Source organism: Cryptotermes secundus, unplaced genomic scaffold (genome assembly GCF_002891405.2).
Source record: "Cryptotermes secundus unplaced genomic scaffold, Csec_1.0 scaffold1695, whole genome shotgun sequence".
Lineage (NCBI taxonomy): Eukaryota > Metazoa > Arthropoda > Insecta > Blattodea > Kalotermitidae > Cryptotermes > Cryptotermes secundus.
The window spans coordinates 193,931-219,312 of record NW_019725862.1 but is presented as its reverse complement, the minus strand read 5'-3'; the positions used below and the strand labels follow the sequence as shown (position 1 = coordinate 219,312).

The 25,382-nt window shown below is 37.1% G+C and overlaps 1 protein-coding gene and 1 long non-coding RNA gene across 4 annotated transcripts in view; one reads left to right on the top strand and one right to left on the bottom strand.

Moving 5' to 3' along the window:
• Nucleotides 1–3,091: 3,091 nt before the first annotated feature.
• LOC111863831 lies at nucleotides 3,092–6,993 on the bottom strand. 3 transcript variants are annotated; one of them, XR_004512956.1, is made up of 3 exons: nucleotides 6,607–6,993; nucleotides 4,233–4,452; nucleotides 3,092–3,554 (listed from the first exon to the last, which is right to left on the bottom strand). It is a non-coding gene; the product is annotated as an uncharacterized LOC111863831 (long non-coding RNA). The 3 variants fall into 3 exon arrangements; XR_004512955.1 differs by having other exon boundaries at nucleotides 3,092–4,452; nucleotides 6,334–6,993; XR_004512954.1 differs by having other exon boundaries at nucleotides 3,092–4,452.
• Nucleotides 6,994–7,384: 391 nt separating this feature from the next.
• LOC111863817 (E3 ubiquitin-protein ligase NRDP1) overlaps nucleotides 7,385–25,382 on the top strand; it is a 31,470-nt gene continuing 13,472 nt past the window's right edge. Inside the window, exons 1-6 of the mRNA XM_023850531.2 lie at nucleotides 7,385–7,826; nucleotides 11,941–12,041; nucleotides 16,331–16,473; nucleotides 19,978–20,266; nucleotides 20,441–20,596; nucleotides 22,450–22,708. Coding sequence (XP_023706299.1) covers nucleotides 11,952–12,041; nucleotides 16,331–16,473; nucleotides 19,978–20,266; nucleotides 20,441–20,596; nucleotides 22,450–22,708 — 937 coding nt within the window. The 5' untranslated portion in view covers nucleotides 7,385–7,826; nucleotides 11,941–11,951. The remainder of the gene's footprint in view (nucleotides 7,827–11,940; nucleotides 12,042–16,330; nucleotides 16,474–19,977; nucleotides 20,267–20,440; nucleotides 20,597–22,449; nucleotides 22,709–25,382) is intronic.

Sequence of the window (25,382 nt, the reverse complement as noted above, 5' to 3'; positions counted from 1 at the left end):
GGAAAGGGGAAAAAAAAAGGTGTGAATAGCAGCGGTAAACACACATGATAAGGAACATTACTAACACAAAATTTCAAAAGTTGCTGTCTCACGTGTTAACATTGTCACTATAATGAACCATTTGGGGCTCAGTAGTAGTCTGTTTATTTCTGCTAAATGTACATGGCCTCTGAACTTAGCTGTGGGCCTAAAACTTGGAAGCTAAATAATATTTACATCTTATTCTACAAACTCCTTCTCAGAATTCTGTCAGTACCATTCTTCAACTGCCAAATAAAATTATGCAGAACAAAAGTGCCTTTCATTGAAACCTCAGTTAATTTCAAATGAGTTTCAACAGATTCTGCAAACAATCTGAATTTCCTGACCAAAACATGAAAATCACATTCAACCATTCAATGTGCTCTAGACAAGCAATAGTTGAATATTAATTTAGAAACACCAAGCTGTTTTCAAGTGATCAGTCTCATCAAATTTTGTTACAAAGGAAATGCTTCATCCTCAACTACATGCAATGCCATGTTAATATCTGTACTAACAATTTCCTACTGAGCAGGAATATTTGATTTATTTGCATTAAATGTCTTTTCCATAGAAGATTCAGAAAAGAACTCTCTACCATACCCTCCTATGTCCATCAAAATCAAATTGCAGTTTGCACCATCTACTGCCAACAAAACTACGGTATGAAAATGTTTATAACTGTAAAACTGAGTAGAGCCTATGGTGGAAATTTTATTCTGTGATATTTTCCATCAACACTTCCAGTACATTTCAGCATCTGACAGATTTCATGCAATGATTAAGCAAATTTAACCCACTTTTCTGCCATATGTAAAGGCTGTATTAACTTCCACCCCAGCTTCACCAATTTCTACAACTATTTCAGCAATACTAGGTATTCTGCACAAGAATGTAAACATTTCACCCACAGCTAAATACCTGAAAAGACAGAATATGCTGTAAATAATCTCACTGACAGAAATTAAGTATATCACAGATCATTCAATATGAAATATGGCTATGTTCTAATTTCAGACGCAGATGTCAAAATCTGCAAAACAATTACATATGACAGAAGAGGGAGTCAAGCATACTCCATCGATATCTAGCAGCAGAAAATTTGACCAAATTTATCTGGATATATTTTGACTGGATGCAATTCTTAGGCTCTGCATTAAAGTCCAGAAGAACTTTGGGAAATATATGTCAGTTATGTTCTATGTTGTCTTACTGTTTAGACTGGGCTGTGCCACAGCTCAAGCGATTAGTCGCTGGCTTCAAACTTCGGCAGCCTGGGTTCGATCCTGGGTCTGATCAAGTGGGATTTGTGGTGGACAAAGTGGTGCTGGGGCATGTTTTCTCCGAGTACTTTGGTTTCCCCTGCCAATCTTCATTCCACAAATTGCTCCACAATCACCCTCACCTATCATCTTGGGCTGGTACAATAGGCCAGAAGTGGCCGCAGTACAAGGGACTTAGTCCCACCCCACTAGCATTAAAAAATACTGTTCAGACTACTGATTAAACTACAGATGAATCAACAAACACTTCAAATGAAAAAGAAAAAGGGCCGAAAAGTCGGGTATTTCTTAAAAATATGCCCATAAATATTACGTCTTTCAAGAAACGTTATGAAAGAGAATTTAGACGGTAGATGAAACTGATAAAAATGTCTTTGAGCACTTATTCAAAATATCAGAAAAGGCTGATGATGACAAATACTGGACTCACTTCAATAAAGAAACTATCATCACTTGAAAATTTTGAATTTTATGGTGACATTTATTTTACCAAAATGAAAATGACATTCTACCTACACTAATCATCATAAGAACAGTACTAAATAGCAGTATTACTAGTGGAATTTCGGAGTGGCAAGGTGTAAAACAGGGAGACCCTCAGGGCTCCGTTCTGGGGCCATTACTCTTTTTGATATATATCAATGATTTGCCAAATACAATAAATAAAGAATCAAAACCAATTTTATTTGCTGATGACACCAGCATACTGTGCTGCAAGTCAAATCTTAACGAACTTGACATCGCCCTAAAAGAAACTCTTGAATCAATCAATAAATGGTTCTCTATAAACTCGCTAATTTTGAATCTAACTAAAACGAGTTGTGTCCAGTTTTTAACAAAACCAAATGCACTAATAAGCTTAAATATTAAACATGGTGATATCCAAATTAATAATACGAATACCTTGAAATTCCTTGGGCTGACAATTGATAGTACTTTAACATGGAAGGAACATATCAAACAAATAGCTAGCAAATTGAGCTCGGCTTGTTATGCTATAAGAGTTCTAGTCTCAGTATTGTCCCTAGAGAGCTTGTTGATGATGTATAATGCCTACGTTCATTCTATAATGTCATATGGCATAATATTCTGGGGAAATTCAACATATAGTACACACATATTTAAAATTCAGAAAAGAATAATTAGGGTAATAATGAAAGCAGGAAATAGGGACACTTGTCGGCCTTTATTTAAGAAATTAAACATTCTTCCTTTTCATTCACAGTATATATTTTCAGTATCAGTCTTCATACTTAAAAACATGGACAAGTATGTAGCAAATTCAGATATTCATAACATTTATATGAGACAAAGATATGAACTATATTATCCAACTTATAAATCAACCAGGGCTCAAAAGGGAGTATCTTACACCGGAATTAGAATATTTAACAAATTACCACATAGTATAAAAATTTTTACACAAGATTTAAATAAATTCAAATATTCCCTTAAAAAATTTTTGCAAGTGGGCTCTTTTTACTCTCTAGATGAGTATTATGAATGGGAAACAAGAGATGATTGTGTTAATTGTAGACAAGTGAATCAACACTAGTTATTTTTAAAACTTCTACTGTAGGATACCTATACTTCTTCAGTTATGATTTTACTCTGTAATAGACAATGTCAATATGTATTTTATTGTGATAATAAGTTGAAGTGCCAGTTACATGCATGTTGTATTTAATTATTTAATTGTAGGTGGGCTCTTTTTATTTTTAGGTGAGTGTTATGAATGGAAAATAAGGGATGTTTGTGCTAATTACTGATAAATAAAACTACACTAGTCATTTTTTAAATTTTTATTGTAAGATGCCCATAACTCTTTGGATATGATTTTGCTCTGTTATTGACAATGTTGATATGTATTTTGTTATGATAATAAGTTGCAGTTCGAGTATTATATGCATGCTGTGTTTAGTTATAGCATTGTATCATCAGTTATTGCAACAATGGTTGTGGATGTTGTAATATCTTAATGACGTTGTCCTCTGGATTTATTTTATTGTAACTAGGGCTTGGACGTGTTCTATATCTGGTGGCGCCATTGCCAAATGTAGATTTGATGAACAAAAAATAAACTGAATTGAATTGAAGCTCCATGTCACTTTGTAATGTATATCTAGTACTGCTACCACCAGGCGATGAGTTCGGACCAGCAGAAGTGATGCCACCTGATGAAGCTTACATTGCCGAAAATAGAGGATGCGTTGACCTGGTTTAGCAAAAAGATCTAAGTCTCCTTGAATGCTGAAAAATGACAAAGTTTACTGGATTCCTTATACACACAGTTGGTACAGAAAATAAAGATGAGGGTCCACGACCCAGATAACAACTCCTAACCGTCAACGAACAGAGATTCATTCTGCGACATGATCAGTGTGTCTGATCCCGTCCAATCATAATCATCTATACTTATAGGAACAATCTGGGCGTTGGCTCGGCCAAAAGTCTCGGCACATGACAGATTCTGACGCAAACGGGATGACACGAGGCAGATGCTCATAATAGTGAAAGTTTTTTTATACGCCCCAGATTAGAACCAAAGTACAGACATGTGGAGTAACAGTACATAAGCTGCACGTGTTATATTTTGACTGTCAAGTTCTTTAGCCTTAAAAGGTTGTAAGGTTATTGATTTCCTGTTTCCAATTTGAGAGAAACAGCTTGTCTTATTAGATTTCACCGAAAGTGAATACAACATAACTAAAATACGGTACTACGTTAGGTTTGAGAAAGTTACCTATATATGTGGCATCACTTTCTTTACAGGTTAACCTTGTTACTATTTCCTAGTTTCACTTTCAGTCTTGTTACAACTTATTAATTAATTTACAGTAGTGACTTAACTAGTTCAATCTCATTATATACGTTACAGTAAGATGAGATTTACAAGTTACATATTACAACTTGAATTGACTTCCTCACCTCCAAGACCTTTTTCAGTGGCTCCTAGCTCATTTCAGTCAGCTCCTAGTCCATTCAAACCAACAACTTGAATGAAATTCTGCACAGCACCTCTCTATCTTCATCTAAATCTCAGCATGGTTTGAAGAAATTCACTGGCAGGACACATGTGATCTGACAGCATGATGGCTGCTGGACTCGCTGGACTGGTCTCATTTGATTTGAATGGTGAGGACTGGCCCTAAGATAAAGCAAAAAGGCACACCTATTCTTCTGTGCATTATGTAACCATCATACCATACTGACATTTAAGAAACATTGAAAATTATAAATCACCTTTCACAGCTGGAATTCCATTGCTGACTGGGGGGGACCAAGGGGACAATGAGATGTAGGAAAACCAAAGCAACACTCAGGGTACCAACGCCATCTCTGAATCCTAACAACAGGCTTTGGTAACATAACGCAGCAAAATTCATGATGACGATTTTTTTTTTTATTTCTCTGCGAATTTACAATCTACTCACTACAGTAAGGAGCAATAAGTAAATTGGTTAGAAGTAGACACGTGAGTAGAGAATCAACCAGCGTCGATGCTCTTAAACAAAATTGATGCTATAATTTATTGCTTAACCTAATTTTGTCTGTTCGGAAGGTCGGATGGGCACTGTCTCTTCAGTCTCCGTGCAACGTTGGGAGGGTTTCTTATTTCTTCAATTAATCTGTTGTCATGTCCTTGTAGTCGTTGTTTGTAGAGTAGAGCTAATCTTCGTATCTCGTCTGTTACATATGGGACTTGCAGGTCGTTGTGGAGCGTCCGATTGGAGACGTACCAGGGTGCGTTGGTGATTGTTCGTAGAACTCTGGACTGTAGCCTTTGGATGATTTTTGTATTTGATGGCTTTGCACAACCCCACAGTTGAACTCCGTATGTCCATATAGGTTTAATTATGCATTTGTACAGTATCAGTTTGTTCTTTAAGGATAATTTTGATTTACGGTTCATGAGCCATGACATTTCACGGAGTTTCATGTTCATTTGTTGACGTTTGGTTTTAATATGTTTTTGCCATGTTAATTTTTGGTCCAAGTGAAGTCCCAAGTATTTTACCTCGGATTGCACAGGAATTGGTGTGTTCTGGATGGAGACTTGTGGGCATGTTGTTTTCCTGGTGGTGAATGTTGTCTGAACAGATTTTGCCTGATTGATTGTGATTTTCCATGTGGTGGCCCATTGTTCAAAGAGATCTAAGTGGTTTTGTAAGTATTGTGATGCTAGTTGAGGATGTCTGCTTGTTGATAGTATGGCCGTGTCGTCGGCAAAAGTTGCTATGATTGTTTTTTCTGTGGTGGGCAGGTCTGAGGTGTAAATTAGATAGAGTAATGGTCCCAGCACACTTCCCTGTGGTACGCCGGCATTCACTGAGTAATTGTTTGAGTATGTTGTATTGTATTTGACTTGAAAGTGTCTTTCTGTAATGTAAGATTTTAATAATAGGAAATATGGGGTAGGAAAAAACTTTTTGATTTTATATAGTAGACCGGAGTGCCATACTTTATCAAATGCTTGGGTTAGGTCAAGAAATGCCGCTGTGCAGAAGGATTTTTCCTCGAGACTTGCTGCGATTTTATTTACTATTCGGTTTGTTTGCTGTACTGTCGAGTGGTGTTTCCTGAATCCAAACTGGAAGTCAGGAATGATGGCTGGTAGATGTATGTTGATGCTTATTCTGGAGAGGAGTAGTTTTTCGAATAATTTTGATGGTGTTGGCAGTAGGCTGATTGGTCGATGAGAACTGACTTCGTTGATAGGTTTGCCGGGTTTAGGCACCATTATGATCTGGGCGAATTTCCATATTAGCGGAAAATATGCTAGTCTAAGCATACTATTGTAAATGGTTGTTAATAATACTAGTCCTTTCTTTGGAAGTTGTTTCAGTATGGCGCTTGTAATAAGATCATATCCTGGGGCTTTACGTAGATTGCGATTTTTGATCTGTATCGTCGGGGTGGGGGATATGGTAGATCTTGTATGATTGGATTTTGAACATTGTTCTTGTAGTGAAATGGGTTTCTGATATGAAGCACAAAATTTAAATATATTAAACCACATTATACTCACCGCATAATAATAGGCATGCCGTGTAGTGTGTTGAAGACCAACTGACGTTCTGGCGGAACCCGTCGCCTCTACCTTCCGGGACGAATAACAAGCCAAGCGCTGCTTGCCACACACTTTCGAGCTGGTTTCCTGCTTAGCTTATTCTTCGGCACTGAAGGTGCAACATGTTCCTCCGAAACGTCGGTTGACTTTCAGTGGGCTACACGGATTTGCATCACACAAGATAGGACTCTCCATTAACATTTTGTTTTGATAACAGTATTTCATAATTACCACATCGAAATGCTTAAAGATCCCAAGATATTCCACACTCATGCATGTTAATGCTAAGAACTCGAAACACTTCATTTATAAAACTGAATAGATAAACTGAAGAGGCGGGAAAAATCCGAATTCATTGGAATTTTATTACGCTTATTACGTACTACGATAATAAACAATTAACCTGGGCAATTACTACCGACCCTTGCACTCATGAAACAATATCGCAAATACATTTCGTACCACGGTGATGACCGTCATATGGCGTAAGATAGATAGATAGATAATGCATATTATGAATCACTGCATTCCATATCGGCGACGAATTATTAGATCTGTACGTAGATTGTACGTGCTATATTTGGTTTTTAATCCGTGGTCTAGTTTTTCACTTACTTATTGAACCCAATTATCGTTCGAAGTGATCTGTGGATGTAATTTATTCGTTGGTTAACAGGTTTCAGGACCGTGTTTTTAGAAGTGATCCGTGGATGTAATTTAATCTGTAAAGAAGATGGAACAGTTCAGTGACAAGGTAGGTAGTATCGTATAATTTCTGAATGTGACAGATTTCCATACTGTTCACGTAAAAAGAACATAGTTGTATTAAATATGTTAAAGGATTGATAAAGTTATCCGTGATAGTGTTTGGGGAAAGTATGATGAGTTGATAGTAGCGATCGTGGAGATCGTGGATTCGTATGGTGACCGTGTAGTGTCCACAGAACAGAATAGTAACTCAATGCCACCAAAGGTAGTGACGGTAGTGACAGTGCCAAAGTAAGTAAGAGTATTTCACACCACAGAAAGCTGTTAATTTAGCGAAAAATCGGTCTGTAAATACAGGAGAGAATCAGTAGGTGGCAAACAATGGAGAGTGAAATAATTTAATTGTAACAGAAAAAATGTATAAATGCCGTATTTTTTCCAGTGTTTTGTGATTTCTAGGATCCGGTAGTCGAAGCAGTATATTTATTATAATAGTTTACGTCTGGAATTGAATACGCCTGTACTGGCCATCACGTAGGTCGTTAATGCGCTAATTTTGCAGCTAAAAGAAGTTCAAGTTTGCAGTTTTCCCATTATAGATAATTTTAAGCAGAGTAATCACACCTTAAGGCTCTTTTCGATTTGCAAATATCTGTGACGAAATGTGACTGTGGGACAAGAGAATAATTTATTACAGTACCGAATTAAGTTCCGACCTACGAAAGTTGCTGGTTCTTTTACAGGTAACTGGTTAATAGATCCCTTCGCTTTTGTTATATAACTATGGAATTAGGCTTACAGTGTAGTGTTGGAAGTATAAATGTCAAAATATCTGGAAATATATAAAGCAATTTGTTCAATAACCTGCAAACAAATTGTGCAGTCTCCGAAAAGTTCCAGTTTTAATATATAGCGTGCATATGAGTATATTTGATCGAAAATATTTATTTATGAGAAATTAAAAAAATGTGGCTTCTAGTTCCTTCATTCACAATTTTTAATTTCTCATAAATAAAATTTTGGTTGCATATTTCATTCAGTGGGATTCAGGTTAGCATAGTCGATATAGTGACTGACTACGGGCTGGATGACTGAAGATTTGGATTTCGAGTCCCGGTAGGGTGAAGAATTTTCTCTTCTCTAAATCAAGACCACTCACTTCCAACTAGTGCTAAGGTCAAGAAAATATGATTTTATATATCTACTCTCTCACACGCCTTCGTGGTGTAGTGCTTAATTAAGCACAGGGACTACTTTACCTTTACCTGTACCTTTTATACTTCCTTCACTTGTATTCTGTATAGTCACATGATTTAGAACATAAGGCTATACCATTGACATTTTCACACCAATAGTATTTGTTAGGAATTGTAAAATAATATTCAGAACTGAGTCTGGATTGTTTAGAGTCTCATAATTTTGTAATTCCAATAGTTTAGCCTCAAAACTCAAATTTCAGGTTGAAAATTTTATACACTACCAATGTACTATACAGTTAAAATTTCAGAATTTCTGTGGCCGTGTGAATGGATACTTTACATATGCCAATGTCTTAGAATGATCTGTTAAGTGGCTTAACTATATTCAGTTCATATCTTGTTTTGATTTCTTAAGAGAGTTTGGTGTCACCACATTCTCGTACTGACAGTAAACCCAGTTTCATGACACTTTTTACACAACTCTGAAGCGTGACATTTATAATTGCTTTTGTCAAAAGAAAATACACTTTCAGTAACATACTTTATCATAGTTGCACACACAAAGAATTCTGCAGAACAAGTATTATGTAGTAAAGCTTGTATTCATGAAGTGCCTTGGATGAATCTTGGCTGGGGTACTGACTATCCTGACAGAAGTTTTTGTGGTTTTCCGAATTCTGTCCTAGTGCCATGATAGTACCTAAATTGGACTATAATTTGTTCCTTCCATATCCTTTGAATCATTAATTGCCCCACTATTTGGTGTTATAATAATTCAGAGATAATGACACTGACATTAAATGAACCACAAACTAAATAAGCAGTGAATTTCACAGCTGGCCTGTCAAAAGAATGTATTTTCAGTGATTCACAAAAATAAAAGGTGCACTTATTATCACATGACAGTCTTGTAACAGGTATCGTTTACTTTATGTGTGACCCACTTCACCTTGACAGAAGGCCAACTAAGTTTAGGTTCAGACAATTTGAAATTATTAGACGGGATGCCCTGTAAATCCCCATTTGTTTGAAGTGTGTTTCAAAGAAGATTATTTTCTCTGTTTAAATTCCATAAGAAGTGTTAGGAATCTTGTATGTTATTTTCTGAAGTTACAGATTTAATGGGGTTAGGCAGTTGAGAAACTGAGCATTAAATAAATGTCAGCAGTCTAAAAAGAACTTATGCTTGTTTTATGTAAAATGGCCTCATCAGTACAGGGTACTAGTCAGAATTATAAATTAGCCATTATACAGTTCAGTGATATATTTACTCATCATTTCCAACAGAATAAACTCAACTAGCGATGTATTGTTAGGCAAAATTATCTTTTAGATTGCTTCAGCAGTTTGTGATATCTGACTTTATGTGATGCTCATATGTGGCATGCCTAAATATATAGGAACTGAAACGTGCTATACAGAGGCCATGGAGGTAAGTCCCATGGATAGTGGAGATTACAGTGATCAAGTTGTTTCCCCTTCTGTCCACTTTTTATTCCCCTCCAACCCCTTGTAACCTGTGTCTTCCAGCCAAAATCTTTGGTCATTGATGAAAGTAATCATTCTGACTATCACTATCAGCGTTGCTGGAGGGGTAACTATACCAGTTTGAGAGAGAGATATGGAAGGGTCAATCTATGGAACTTCTTTCCACAGCCTCAGTATAGGAATACATACTTTTTTGTAAATTAAGTGTTGACTAGCTTCAGTGCCAGTGTGTAGGCCATTGTTTCTTAAACAGTGATGTGCAGCTTACTTGATGCTGATCTGAAAATTGTAGGCAGTATTAGGTTTGTTTTATGATAGCTGGAAAAATTACTATTATTCGAGCATTGATTCTTCACTGCCACATGTAAAGGTTTGGTACAATGAGCAGTGTGGTTACAGAATTTTTTGTGTTCTGCTCAGAAATGGGTAGATGAATGCATGAAAAACAAATAAGCCTGAAAATAAAATCATTTAATATGTTCTTGTACGCAATTGCGAATATTCAATGTGATTAAAATGCCTCTTAGATTTTAACACTTCAGACCCAGACTTGTAGAGCATGCATAATCCCTGTAGCTTAGTCATTTTCGTTAAACACAACAGTATATACCACTTCATTATTAAATGTATGGTAGTTCAATGTCGTATGTTGTTGTAAAAAAGCAGACATCACATGGTGTCTAGGACATGGTACAGCCTATGTCCAAACTATTGGTTGTGTTACCTGATATAGAGGAAACGGTGACAAGCAAACTGTGTCTGACAGTGGGACTTGTTATGTCTATCATAATAGTATAATTCCCAGCTTAAAGACATACATCTTTAAATTATATAAATTGACATTTTTAGACAAACTAAATAGTTGAGAACCATTAATGTGGACAATATAAAGAATGCATTAAAATCTCATAGTTATCACTGCACAATAAATCATACTACAGTAAAAAGAAAATGAGGTTTTTAGCTGTTTCTTAATTTAATTCTTAGTCACAGTTGAAATTCAGTGTTACTAGTGTAAATTTATGTAAAAACCACATCACATGACATAACCTTCAGTAAAAATGAATCTGACATACTGGAACCATCATGCTTATTTAGAGGAAATAGTTTCATGGTGGAATTCCTGGCGATCAGCCCACTCCCCTGCCTACAGCAAGGAAACACAAATTCATTTCAATATTGTACACCTCAAAATTTAGTTTAAATTTAAGAAGCTGCCGAGTTACTGTATGTCTGGAGAAAAGGTGCCCATTTGAAAGTGGTTGCTGCTGACATTATATTGAAGTTTAAGTGAGGAGTGTTAGGTTCTAGGTGGGTAATTTAAAAATATATTCTTTAAAAGTGGAGATTAGTGGATCACACTAAACACTCCATTAATTTTCCAGATTTTTTTTGGTAACTTTAATAATAACGTCAAATCCAGAAGAGAAAAAGGAAACTGTTTCCAGTAAATAGCACTGTCACTTAGAGAATAGATGTGACTCTAGCATTACCTATAGAGATTTCTTTCTGATAAAGAATGTATAATAATTGGAATTACTGATTATGATGTGTCAAATTTGAGCAATTAATCTTTATGTTATAGCATAAAGTTATGCCTCCACATACGGTCTTTGACTTTCCTTGACACAGTTGACGGTATGAATGTACACTTCTACATGAGAGCAAACGGTGGGATTTCCATTTTGCCCACATTAATGAGGGTGAATGAGATGACATACAGGGGTACCTGCAGCTTAATATGGGCTCTGAACATTGTAGGAAGCCAATTACACAACATTTTGATTTTTTTCAGAGGAAGGGGGAAAAACAAACACTTGGAAAACGCTGCTCTGGATCCAGTCAGCCTCAAAGTTGAAAATTTCAAAGGTCACCTATCACTTGTGGTCCAGTAGGTTGCCTTACCTCATTCAGAATTTTCTTGGTGTTTTTATTTCAGTTCTTCAAGTTTCTGGGATTGTTGCTTTAAAAAAAACTTCCTTATAGAGACTTTAAAGGAGATAACGACAAATAGAAATCTTCACATAATGCCGTTACTATACTATTGCAGGTGTACAAGAGAAACATGTGCATATTAAACTCAAAGAAACCTTAAACCTGAAACAGAACATGAGAGCTGTGAAATATGCTGCTAGTAAATAACCCCAGTTATTAAATGCAATAATTTCAGGACTGTACATAATGGGATTTGAAGTGAATCGATTTCAAGGTGAAGTTGATGAAGAACTGGTATGTCCAATTTGCTCAGGAGTACTAGAAGACCCACTTCAGGTAAGAAAAATTGAGAGAACTAAATTGCATTGCAGTGAACATATTGCCATGCACATGAGTGTGACTGTAGATGGGGTTTGAATCGGTAATTTGATTAATTGCACACTTATACACATGACTCATAACTCCAAGTAACTATAACACTATTGCTAATCTCCACACTTCAGAAATCACTAGAGTACAATCTAAGTCTTCTCATTCCGCTTTTACTAGTCATTTTCTGGTAACAGATCTTAATAATGGAGATTCTTTAGCTTTTCTTCTCACGTTGCTGCCTGCTGTCTAATACAACTGACTCATTGCTTCAACTCCCAGGCTGGCGGCCATTTCACACCAACCCCCTAATCTGCTCTTCACTGAATGACTGACTGACTGACTGACTGCAGCTCCCATCCTCTCACTTATAACATCTTGGCATGGGCCACACAGTAAACACTGTTCCTTATTGTCATAGTTCTGTCTTTGCCGTGGGAACATGCTTGTTTGCCAAACAGTTATTCAGCACTGGCTCTTGCATATTTGCTTATCTCACGGTCTTTGCTCAGCAACAGGTCTACATGCTACAATTTACACAATGTAGGTGTCAGTGGGTACAGTTCCCTGCTTCTTTGCTCTGTGGGAATATAGTAAGCTGTATGCCCTTCCCCACTTTACCTTCCCACTGGCATTATTATTTTGATAGGCAGTACTTGAAGTTCATTGGCATGAATCCATGGAAGATCATAATTTTAACTCATATTTTTAAAGTTGCAAATTATAAAAGAATTTTGTCTCTACCAAGTTTTAATCGTATGATCATCTACACATAATTCCAGCAAGCTAGCTTATGAACTAAACTGCATTTCATTATTTGATAATAAATTCACATCACCTATATATGACTTAGCAGCATGCAGTTTGTAGAAGTCTGTGACAGGACAGTAGGCATTATGAGTTCTGTCTGGAACTGCAGCGGCTGTCAGCACATTTTAAGTCAAGAGTCACTGAACAGATTATAATGAAATGTAATAATAGTAGTCCTTACTAAGGAGATTTTTCTCCATTCCATGATGTCCAGACTGGCTGTAGGGCTCGCCAAGCCTCCTATGCAGTGGGTACTGGTGCTGTATCCCCAAGGGTAAAGCAGCAGGGGCATGAAGCTGATGGCTCACCTTCATCTAGTGCTGAGATTAAGAATGGTGGATCTATTTTTTCTCTTCCCCATGCATGTACAGGTGTGATGCTTAATTAATGGAGCCCAGGGATAACTTACCTTTTACCTTTACTAAGAGTTCCAAGGCCATTTGATTTTGATATAGATGGTCATCATAGAAGTATATTTTCATGGGGAGTACATGTGTATTAGCTTAATATTAAATTTATTCAAAGAGAAGTTTAAAGTGAAAATGTTTGCCCAATTAGATAACAACCACTGAATGGATTCTGATGAAATTCAATATTAGGAGTCCTTCAGAAAGCTGCAGAGAACACGTGAGGGAAGTGTATACGCCAGTAATGAAGGATTGTATGTGTCCAGTCTTCTCACAACTGCCAGGAATTTGCCAGAAAGCGCAAGAATGATGTAGTAAAAAGAAATATCAGCAACAATAATGGAACCTTATGAGAGCATAGTCCTAAGATCTGACAATATGATTTTCATTTGAAATGTTTGTTCCATATACAAGGTGGTTCAAATATGACCGGGACTAATTTTCTTTAAACCATAATTGCCAAACACTTACTTGCACATGTCAGTCTTCAACGTACTCCCCTCTGGAATCAACACATTTTTTCCAACGTTCTGGAAGCATCCTGATGTCGTTTTCAAAAAAGGCTTGTGGTTGGCGGCGTATCCACTCCCGAACAGTCTGGATGACGGCGTCGTCCACAAACCACATGCCTTGCAAGTCTGATTTGAGCCCTCCAAACAGGTAGAAATCACTTGGGGCCAAATCGGGACTGTATGGCAGATGTGTCAGAAGGTTCCATTTCAATTTCCAGAGGGTTTCCATTGATGTTTTGGCCATATGGGGGCATGCATTGTCTTGAAGGAAGGCTACCCGCTTTCCACCTGTCTTCCGCTTGGATCGGATCATTTCCTTCACGTCTGTTGCCAGGAGGTCTGAGTAATAAGTTGCATTGACTGTTCTGGCATCTGTCAGAAAGTCTACATGGATAACCCCCTGCCAGTCCCAGAAGAACATTGCCATCACTTTTCCTGCTGAACGGCTCCTCCGTGCTCTCTTGAGTTTGGGAGAACTGGTATGCCGCCACTCGCATGATGACTGCTGGGACTCGGGAATGAAGTAGTGCACCCTAGTTTCATTGGTGGTCACTATAGACTTGAAAAATGCATCACCTTCTTCTTCAAACTGCTGTAGGAGATGACTGGCAGCTTGCCAGTCCATCAAAGTGCGTGGTACCCACTGTGCATTCACCTTGCGATAGTGCAGGTGGTATTTCACGATGTCTTCTACATTACCAAGACTGATGGACAGCATTGCTCCAAGTTCCTTGATAGTGATGTGCCAATTCTCACGAATAAGCGCGTCTGCACGATCAGTGTTTGGCTCGGTGATGGATGTTTGCGGCCGACTATTATGCAGTTCATTGTCCACGCGCTCTCTGCCCTCCCTGACACACCACTCAAACACAGGTCCGTGAGAGACACTCTTCCCCATACTGTTGTTGGAGTCTGGTGAATTTCAGCATAAAGGACGTTTTTCTCCAAGTAGGAATTTGAATTTCAGCAGACAGGACGTCTTCTCCAACTAGGAATTTGATCACAATGCATTATTCCGTGCTCTGCGGTACCTTCTGTTCACTCATCATTCTAGCAACTCCCAGACAGGACTAAACAGGTTCTAACCCGAACAGGAGGGAGGGTGGAGGTTGTGGCTTCACTCTCTCAAGGTCACACAGCTGCTGCACAGTGTGGCTTGTTTATACACAAATCAATCCCGGTCATATTTGAACCACCTTGTGTTTTCTTTCTCTCTTAACTTCAGATATTCTGTCAGCCCTCTCTTATTATTATAAAATTATGATTGAACATAAAGTTTCTTGGTAGGCTCAGCAATAGCAGAGTACAGCAATACCTTGTATAGTCCGAGTAATCAGTCCCACCAATATCCTGAACTGTTTGAAACCAGACTAATCGTGGAACTAAATACATACAAGAAATGATGATTGGTTGCAAAAAAATAAATTCTCCGTTTTTCAATAAATAGAATGTGATTAATAAATTCAGATGTCTTTATTAGAAATGATTTAAAAAATTATGTTTTTTGCAATTCATTTTTTATTCTCTAAAAATTGCAATATTGATATCTGCACGTTTTTCTTCTTTGGCCTTTTCTCTTCATACATTTCTTTGTAGCATCGAATTGCATTGGTTATAGTTCGGCCAATTGTAAGGCTACGATCAGTATTGGGATCAGCTTCCATAATATGCTCTGACAAGGTTTCAACCATTCCAATAATTTTTGATAGTTGTTCAGGTGTTAATTCTCTTGCAGGCACTTCAACACAATCTTCGTCATCTGAGTTGTCCTCCCATTGTTCATATATGTTAATAAGTGTTTCATTATCTAGTTCATTAGTGTTTGATTTGATACACTCAATTACGTTGATGGAATCCAACTCACTGAAGCCAAGTTGCTGTCAAGTTTCCACTATGTTATTAGTGACTTCAACAAAATGAGTTTCAAAAGCAGTGAAATCCTTTGCACAATGTGGTATGATATGTTTCCATACTGCCTTCATATTGCTTGCCATTAATTCATGCCATGCTTTGCCTATATTTTCAATAACATTTCTGATGTTGTAGCTCTTCCAAAATTCCGTTAAAGTAGTGCTCTCCCCACCTCCTCCAGTGATAGCTGTCAGAGCTCAAGAATGAACAACCCCTGTATAGGTACGTACATATACAACAGGGAACCCCAGAAAAAATTGAAATGTCTATTGTATCTCATAACTTTAAAACCACATAAAAATAAACTGCACAAAAAGAGACTTGACTATATAAAAGGGAAAAAACCGATCATTTATGTATTAAAAATAATTTTGTGTACTAATTTTTTAGAACTTAATTTTATTTTGCTCAATTAAAATTTAGTTTGTTCTGAAATTTTCAAACCGGGCCATAGTGAATCCGGACTGATCGAAGCCGAACTATGCGAGCTATTGCTGTACTTGTATCCAATGTGAAGGCCGATAGTTTCAGCAATTGTAGTAATTTCCTGTGAATTCTAACTACTCTGTTCAAATGACAGAAATATTATCAAGGATGTGTATGTTCTTGTTGACAGGCTCCTGTCTGTGAGCATGCTTTCTGCAGAGGTTGCATCCAGGAATGGATATGTCGTCAACCAACATGTCCTGTTGACCGACAAGCTATCACATCTGCACAATTGAGACCAGTACCTCGGATATTAAGGAACTTACTATCAAGGTACCTGTATTGTCAGTATGCAAAGAAAATATGTTCCATGGAACTAGACTACACAAAGTCATACCATATATTGTTATAGTAAAATGTTATGTTTAGATTAATGATGTATTTTAAAATACCATGTGTGTTGTACAGTGTACTCTTAAAATCTGAAAATATGAAGTAAACAAATGTGGCCCAATAGCCCACGTGATGACTTTACTTCAAAATTCAACCAGATACAATTTTTCATTTTGGATATTGATGCTTATTGAACTTCAGATTTCACGTTTTAAGACTTCAGAGTGTTGTGTAGTTCATAAAACAGTGGCAGTAAGCATCTATGAAACCAACTGCTTTATAAAGTCAGGTATCTAGTGATGTAGCTAGTCTTTTCATGACCCTAAGAATGGTGACAGTTGTGCTTGATTTCAGGTTGATGCTATTTAACCACCAAAAGCTAATGGCATTGCTGATGCTTTTTCTATTTCACTTCCCTTTTATTTATTTATTTATTTTTAACACTTTGTGGACCGGCGATTTAAATATATAAATCACCCCGGGGACTGGCATTATTAAACCTACTATCCTAACTTGTGCCCTGTTCACTTTAAAAATTAATATAAAATCTCCTAATTAATTTTATGTACTAAAATTTTTTGAGAACACTTACCAATGCTCCTAGAAATGCTTGAGGGTGTGATAGTTCTGGAAACATTCCCCTTTGTGAAGTGGCATTACATAGAACTTGCGAATGTAGACATACTCCGTTTTTTATGAACTGTGCAAACACAGCATTGCCTAGAAGGATGCTTCCCCTGGGAATGTTCACTCTTCACAATTTTCATGAGGGTATGTTTACGCATATCACCCGAGAATAGCCCTGGGTGGTCCACATGAGGCTTGCATGGGGTGGGAGGGCCCGGTCACACTAAGTCTGTATCTGACTCTGGTTCTGCCGCCACCATCTGCTCTGTAGCCCAGGCCTTTGCCATATTCATCAGAAATGCTTTGTATTTCAATTTCAAATCAGGGTTTAGATTTTTGTGGGTTTTTTTTTTTAATTGTCCCCACTATGTTATTAAACACATTATCATCGGAGCTACTGTCACTTTTACTGTCTGTGGCCACAATTATTTGTTCACTCCTGTCACTGCCGCTCTCTGAATCTCTGAATGACTATGCGTCTAGCAAGGCAAGTCATCTGGCTCATCAGAAAAGAATTTGTCCTTGTCCATACCCCACCACTAACTACTGGCTGATATGTAGAACTCGAATTGCAGCAAAGCATTGTCCTTTATAGTGGGTTAACAAAACAGCGATGTCAAATTACTGACGAGTAAGCAAACATTCAAGAGTTTTATTACGCCATTGCGTGCAACTTGGGTGGCGCCAGAGGAAGGTATAGTGTGTTACAAACTAACTTGTCCTAAAATCCTGATATTCTGTGACCGGTCTGTCACATTTAAAAGCCAAAAGCATGATATCATGCGACTGGTCCTCAGTGTGTTAGGAAAGGAAAGTAGGCTGAAAAACTGTATAAACGAAGTCTTCTTTAAAAGCACATTGATGAGAGAAAGAGTGGCACAATGCTTCTGAAGAAGGAACTATGTTAGATGCTATTTATGAAATGGCAGAGGCATATTGTATAGCAAAAACCAAACTACCATAAGCAAATCATGGTGTTCTACCATGGTCATTGCCTCCACAAGATGGCACTGACTACAGATCATGCATGGGGTATGGAGTTACCTCTGTCATGTCTGCATCTGAACTACCTCCACACATGTAGCTGAGCAGCCTGTCCTACCTCACTCAATTGTTCTGCACTCCAGTAGCCATCTGACTTCTCAAAAGGCATAGTACAGACTGAGGGGTCTTTCAGTAGTCTGAGTTGGAGGGCTGAGGAGCTGGGGGAGTCTGACGCTTAATTCAACATGCTGCCACCAAATGGATTATCATTATACCTTTAGGACAGAGTTTCTGGAATAAGTTCAGCTTAAGGAGATCAGCCTGTGTGCATCATCATCATCATTATTATTATTATTATTATTATGCACTATTTACATATTGTTACATAACACATTATACCATTATGGTTCCCTGTACATGATTGTTTCCTAATCAGGGTTGACACTCTGATAATCTGTCTATACTGAGTGAATCTGCTTACTTAGTATGGAAACGACGACTGCAGTGAAGAATGGAGCACTGCCACGTTCCATGGTACAGATTGAGGATCTGTGCCACTGGTATGAACATGGTTATTAAAGAATTTCAGTGATAGAGTCAACTAAACTTGCTTACTGCTATTGAAAAGACCATTGGCCAGCATAGCCTCTGGCTGCCCATCAAATTTCTGTGTATTCTGTGATTCACTTCACAACCTAAATATATATAGGGTGTCCCAGGAGGAATGTGCCAGACTTCGGGAGGGTGTTCCTCATGTTAAAGTATGCGGATATAACCCAAAACACATATGTCCAAAGTTGAATGGTTATGGAGATAATGGCCCAAGAAGAGTGTGGTCTTCTGGCGGGTCCATGCACTGTCCCTGTAATCTGACAAGTCTCGTCTATGTTTGTCCTTGAGTGTGGTGATTCACACTAGCCGTAAGCTTATGTGCTACCTTCAGGGTACGTTGCGGCCCCATTGTGAATGGTTGGTAAATTAGTTGTGCGGAGTTGGTGAAATTCCTTTTGTGTTTTCACATGTGGAATATTGTGATATGCATTTTGCGGTGGCAATGCACGTGCTGCTGTTGAATACCAAAGGCGTTTTCCCGATCGAAATATTCCATCTTGAAGTGTATTCCCCAGACATTGCGTGATATGGTTCTCTTCCGAGTGTTTCTGTGCACTCTGAAAGGGAGGATGTACAAATGAGAAACACACAAGAGAACATTCTTCCGATGGTTCAGAGAAGTCCGTGTCTGTCCACTCGTAGAATGGCCTCTCGCATCGGCGTATCATGTATGCAGGTGTGGCGAATTTTACATGATGAAGAGTTGTATCCTTACCATGATCAAAGGGTACAACATCTGGAACCAGGCGATCATGCTCAGCGTATGGATTTGTGCCACTGGATAAAAGCTCAGCCCGAACTTTTAAGTGTCGTTTTATTCAGTGATGAGCCATTGATTTTTTTTTTCCAGTGTACACATATTAAAAGCCACAGCAATGTAAAATATTGCATTTGGCAATACTGGATACAAGTGGAAATCCATAGATACTTGAAATCTATAGTCAGCAAGGGATTGCTATTTCATGATTTAAAATATTGATCTTACCCACTGAAAACAGCCACAGTTCCTGTTCAATAAATAGAAGGATGAACCTTTTTGTTTTTGAGCATCCGTGCTTGTACACACTTTCCATTCAGTCTAATCTATCAAAAGCAGCTTTCACTGTTCCATTTCCTACCTCTGTCGCTACCTTGCAATGAGAATATGTTAAACAAAGGAAATGAACCAATTTAATTAATTCAGAGGGCATGTAAATAATGGTGTGTTTGTTGTCTTAACAGATTGTGCATAACTTGTGACAATGCCAGCTATGGGTGTAAATCTGTTATGAAACTGGACTCTCTGCCCTCTCATCTGGAAGAATGTGAACATAATCCCAAACGGCCAGTGCCTTGTGAACAAGGATGTGGTCTGGTTATTCCAAAAGATGAACTGAAGGACCATAACTGTGTTAGAGAACTCCGTGCCCTCATTCACTCACAGCAGCAAAAAATGGCTGATTTCAAACAAGAAATGGAAGAACAACGTTTCCAAATTAGTGAACAAAAAAGAGAACTACAACTTCTGAAGGTATTCTGAGATGTGTTTTATTGTCCAGATTTCTTAGTAGAAGAGACAACAGAAACTCGGATGTCAGCTAAATATAGAAATTCACTGTGCCCATGGAATTCTTGTTTGGATATGCTGCTCTGAAATAATTCATTATTTAAATGTAAATTATGTAATTTTGTATACTTTCACCAGGACTTCATGCGAGCTATGCGTATATCAAATCCAGCTATGCGAGCCATTGCTGATCAGATGGAACGTGACGAAGTACTACGATGGTCAAATTCATTGACAAGGGCTCGTGTTACTAGGTGGGGAGGAATGATATCAACCCCTGATGACGTGCTTCAGGTAAATCATGAATATATAATTTAACCTAATTCTATGCAGCCAAATAATATTTAGCCTTTTGGCGAATACAAACATACCAGTGTACTGATGTCAAAAGTACTGCATGATGTGTCAGATTTGGAGTATAATGCCTCTATTAGAGGACTCTTCATCTATCCAAAACCAAGAATATATCCCGTTTAGATCACGAATGACAATCAGTGTTTTATCTTAAATGTACCTTGTAGTGGGAATTTGTGCTATAAGTGTTGTACAGAAGTATATCTCTGATTTTTATACTTATTTATAAGCTGTGTAAATATATGGGAGCATTTAAAGGATAACAGGCATGTGAATGACATCAACAGCCTCTTGTTAAGCATATCATTGTTATGTCAGTAAGTTTAAATTCCATGTTGCTGCATGATTACATTATTTATAATTCCAGATGGTCTTAGTAAGACAGGTTTTCATTGTTTATAATTTATCGGACCTTTTGCAGGATGGTGAAAACTGGTGTCTGAAATACTTGTAAAAAACATTTAAATTGCACATAAAAATCCACATCGTCATGCTCATAATTTATGTATGCTTTTTATGGAGGCAAAAATTGTGTAATCAACCATATCTGGTTATGTACAGTCAACTCTCGATTATCCGGGCTAATGGTGGGGATGGAAGTCACGGTTAATCGAAAACCCGGTTAAGCCAAATTTTATTATACGGGCTGGACGACTGTGAAGGGTCGGAGTTCGAGTCCCGGTAGGGTCAAGAATTTTAACTTCTCCAAATCGTCCAGACCGGCTCTGGGGTCCATCCAACCTCCTATCCAATGGGTACCGGGGGCTCTTTCCCCGGGGGTAAAGCGGCCGGGGCGTGAAGCTGACCACTCACCTCCAACTAGTGCCGAGGTCAAGAAAATTTGGATCTATACATCCACTCCCCCACACGCCTTAATGGCGTAGGGCTTAATTCGTTGAGCAGAGGAACAACTTTACCTTTTACCTTTTAATACCTTCATAATACTATAGACCTACCTGTATTTAAATTTATTCATCCTCATTTCTATGTCATCTCATGGCCTATTTAATACTTTCTTTACATTACACTCAGTATGAATTAGTTATTTCAATCACTGTTCAACAACATCCAGCACTTTTTACGGTCACACTTAACACTTAAAATAATTTAATACTGTCTTTTGCTTTTTCGCGGCATTTTCCTTTTTACGGATATCCGTACGAAGCCTACGTAATATTAGCTTGTCACTTAATAAACTGTCCTCTTCACTCTCAAGATAGTCTAGTAAGGATTCCAAATGATTAAGCGCAGCACCATGTGATACTTTCTTACTGGCAACACTNTATTGCATTGCTAATTGTTTAACTACAGCTCCTTTTTCCAGCTGATTGATAATTTCAAGTTTCTGTTGAATACTTAACACAACACGCTTCCTTTTAAACCCCGACATTTTGCTAACGCACTTGAAGATCTATATTAAGAAACTGATACTTACTTTCACAATGCACTCTCACACTGAGATGGTACCGTTAAATAACCTGGGGCGGTGTATTTGTCCTTGAAACTTTCCAAAAATTCTTGCATTCTTTCACCCCCACCCTAGAACATTGTGTTCGCATAACGGGACGAAATAATGCAGAGCTCGGTTCACACTAGTGCGAAAATAGTGTTAAACTCACCATGTGAAACAAAAGTGAATGAATATTAAACAACATATAAACTTAAAAAAAAAAGCCCCGGTTAAGCCGCAAACCGGTTAATCCGCCCCCGGATAATCGAGAGTTGACTGTATATAGATACCTGAAGGAAATATACACATTTTCAAGATGTGTTCTTTTTCTTTAAATATGCAGGCAATGATCAAGCGTACCTTGTCAGAATCTGGTTGCCCACTGCACATTGTGGATGATCTAATGGAGAATGCACATGAACTTCACTGGCCACCAGGTCTTTGTTCATTGGAAACACGACAGAATAACAGGCGCCAGTATGAGAATTATGTGTGTAAACGAGTTCCTGGTAAACAAGCAGTTGTGGTACTTCACTGCGACAACAGCCACATGAGCGATGACATGATAGTAGAGCCAGGACTCGTCATGATTTTTGCACATGGTATTGAATGACAAAAACATATTCCCTCTTCAATATTTCCTATTAAAAGTGCCATAAAATATCTACCAGTCTTTTAATTAAGAAGTTTCAAGTTATAAATAAATTGTTATTGCTTGGCAATGTAGCAGCAGATTTCAAGTATACTGTATGAGGATCTTAAACAATCATACTTTTTTAAGTTGTTAATCGTGAAATAATTCTGCATTAAATGATTTAATGACTTACTTTGATCTTGTAAAACATTGCCATAAATGTGAAATTCACAGTTTGCCAGCAGTCAGTAGTGAAATTAAGCAATCTTTGTCACAGGAAGCCTTTGTTATCATTAAATTATAGCTCCATCTGGTGAAAGCCTTTAGACAATGATTTAACTTATTTTAATGTTTATGCATATATGTTTGAAAGTAAAATGAAGTCCTGCTTTAGGGTTCTTGCATTTAATGAGTATTCTTTCCAGTCCCAGCTGGAGCCCATGTAAACAATGAATTTCTTTCTTCCCCTATTTAGCAAGTTTCAGTTTAGTAACTAGCATTTAGTGTACAAAATTTTTGACCCAAAATTCATACCTCAGTTGAGTGTGATTGTCAGAATAAACACTGACATTCACATTTTCCCTGTTCCAAAAATTGTTATGGGATGACTCTAACCTGTGCCAAGCGATGTTACATAATAAACAACACCAATACTGTTCTGTTTGCAGCATCATAGTTGCTTTGATTCCCAGCATAAGTTCTTTTAGTTATTATTTCATTAGTCATTTTATAAATGAAATTGATATTGATAGTGTAATAGTATTTATCTTTGTAGAAAGAAGCTCTTTAATTGGTTACATAAAGAAGTTATCATAATTGTATACAGTAAGTCTTCAAAGACAATGAAAGGTTTCTTAATGCAGGTCTGCATAACCTCCATTTATGAAAACATTCAATGGAAGAGATGCCATTCCTTAAGAGATTCATTAGTAGGAATTTAGCAGTATACATATCTTTAACACGGTGTCTTTTTTGTCTCAATTTCATAATTCATAATTTATTCACATCCATAAACTAAGTATAATTGGGGAAATCAGTTTAAACCATCTAAAACACTACAACTCAACAACTCTTAAAAATGTACAAAACGATACACGAAACTATGAACAATACAGTCATCTTAAGATTATTGTCCCCCTGCTGAAGATGGCAACCATGGATGCCAACCCCCCAAGAATCCTATATAAAGTAACACATACACTTATACCATCTGTGTACATCCACACCATGTCAGAACCAACCCGATCCACCAAACTATCATCCATCATTGTTACTAAAAAATTCCTGCAGAGAATAAAAACAGTTTTATAATAAATAACTTTTTAATGTATTTTTATAAACTTCAAAATGTTCTATTCTTTTTAATTGAGGGGGCAAGCTGTTATGTATTTTAATTCCCATGTTAATTACACTTATTTTGCAACAAACAGTGTATGTTTGAACACACAAATCCTGTTTACCTTTAGTGTTATACTTGTGAATGTCAGAATAATGAGTTGTGTAGATCTTGTTCTTTTTAAAAAAGCAAAAGATCTCATATATATATAAAGAAGTTAATGTTAGAATCTTAAATTCAACAAACAGGCTTCTTCTACAGGACACCCTGTTTTTCACTCCTTTAATGAACTTTAGACTCCTTTGTAATTTAAAGACTATTACTGTTTTTTACTCCCCCTCCCAAATAATAACAGATTTCAGTATGGATTCAGATTTAGTAAAATAAACATTTCTTAGTCTCGTAAACTTACTGAGTCTCATATGGATATAACCAGATAAGGAGTTTTTTAATTTATGGCAAAGATATTTTACATGAGTTGCCCAGCTTAAGTTATCTGTGATATACATACCTAAAAATGTTAAATTTGGTAAGTTATTTATTTATTTTTAGATACAGAATGGCTCCGTAACTTAAAACTAGATCCTCTTCCCTGAAATAGTATTGCTTTAGCCTTTTCAGTATTTATTATGTTATTTTTAGGAACCAGTTTTCTAATTTGTAAGTTTTGAGGTTTTCACGGCGATGACTATGAAGAAAGTCGTCTTCTGGGTTTTGGCGCCGTGTATTCTTCGTTTTGGCTGACGTTTTGGAGGAACATGTAGTAGCAGTAGCTAGTATTGACATTCTGAACATGCCTTGAATTATATCTTTGTTTTGTAAAGAGAAAAAAGAAATTATGTGTCAGGAAATAACATGAGGCTTTGAAAATATAATACAAGAAAACCCTGATGTGATGTTTTTTAAAGGACCTGCTGCTAAACTTCTTAGAAAGGAATACTTAAATTGGAAAATTAAATGTTCATATCTTTGACTCTGATGTTTTCAGTTATTGTTTTAAGGCATAATTAGTACTGTATAAAAGCCTAAAACATTATACTTTAAAAGCAGGGCTCATCATTCACTATCACAGAAGTACATGAATAACTGTCTTATCTACATAGGTGTATTATTGACAGTTTTATATACATGAATCACTAAAAAAATGTGAAATGTCCATCATTGCTCTGTTAACAACTTTGCAGTCCAAAGACATTGTATGTTTAAATTTCTTATGTTCTTAATTTTATTTGAAATCACACTCAAATATTAACACTGTTAACAGAACCAAAGCACAGCACTATAAATAAGGAATTAAGTTTCTTGA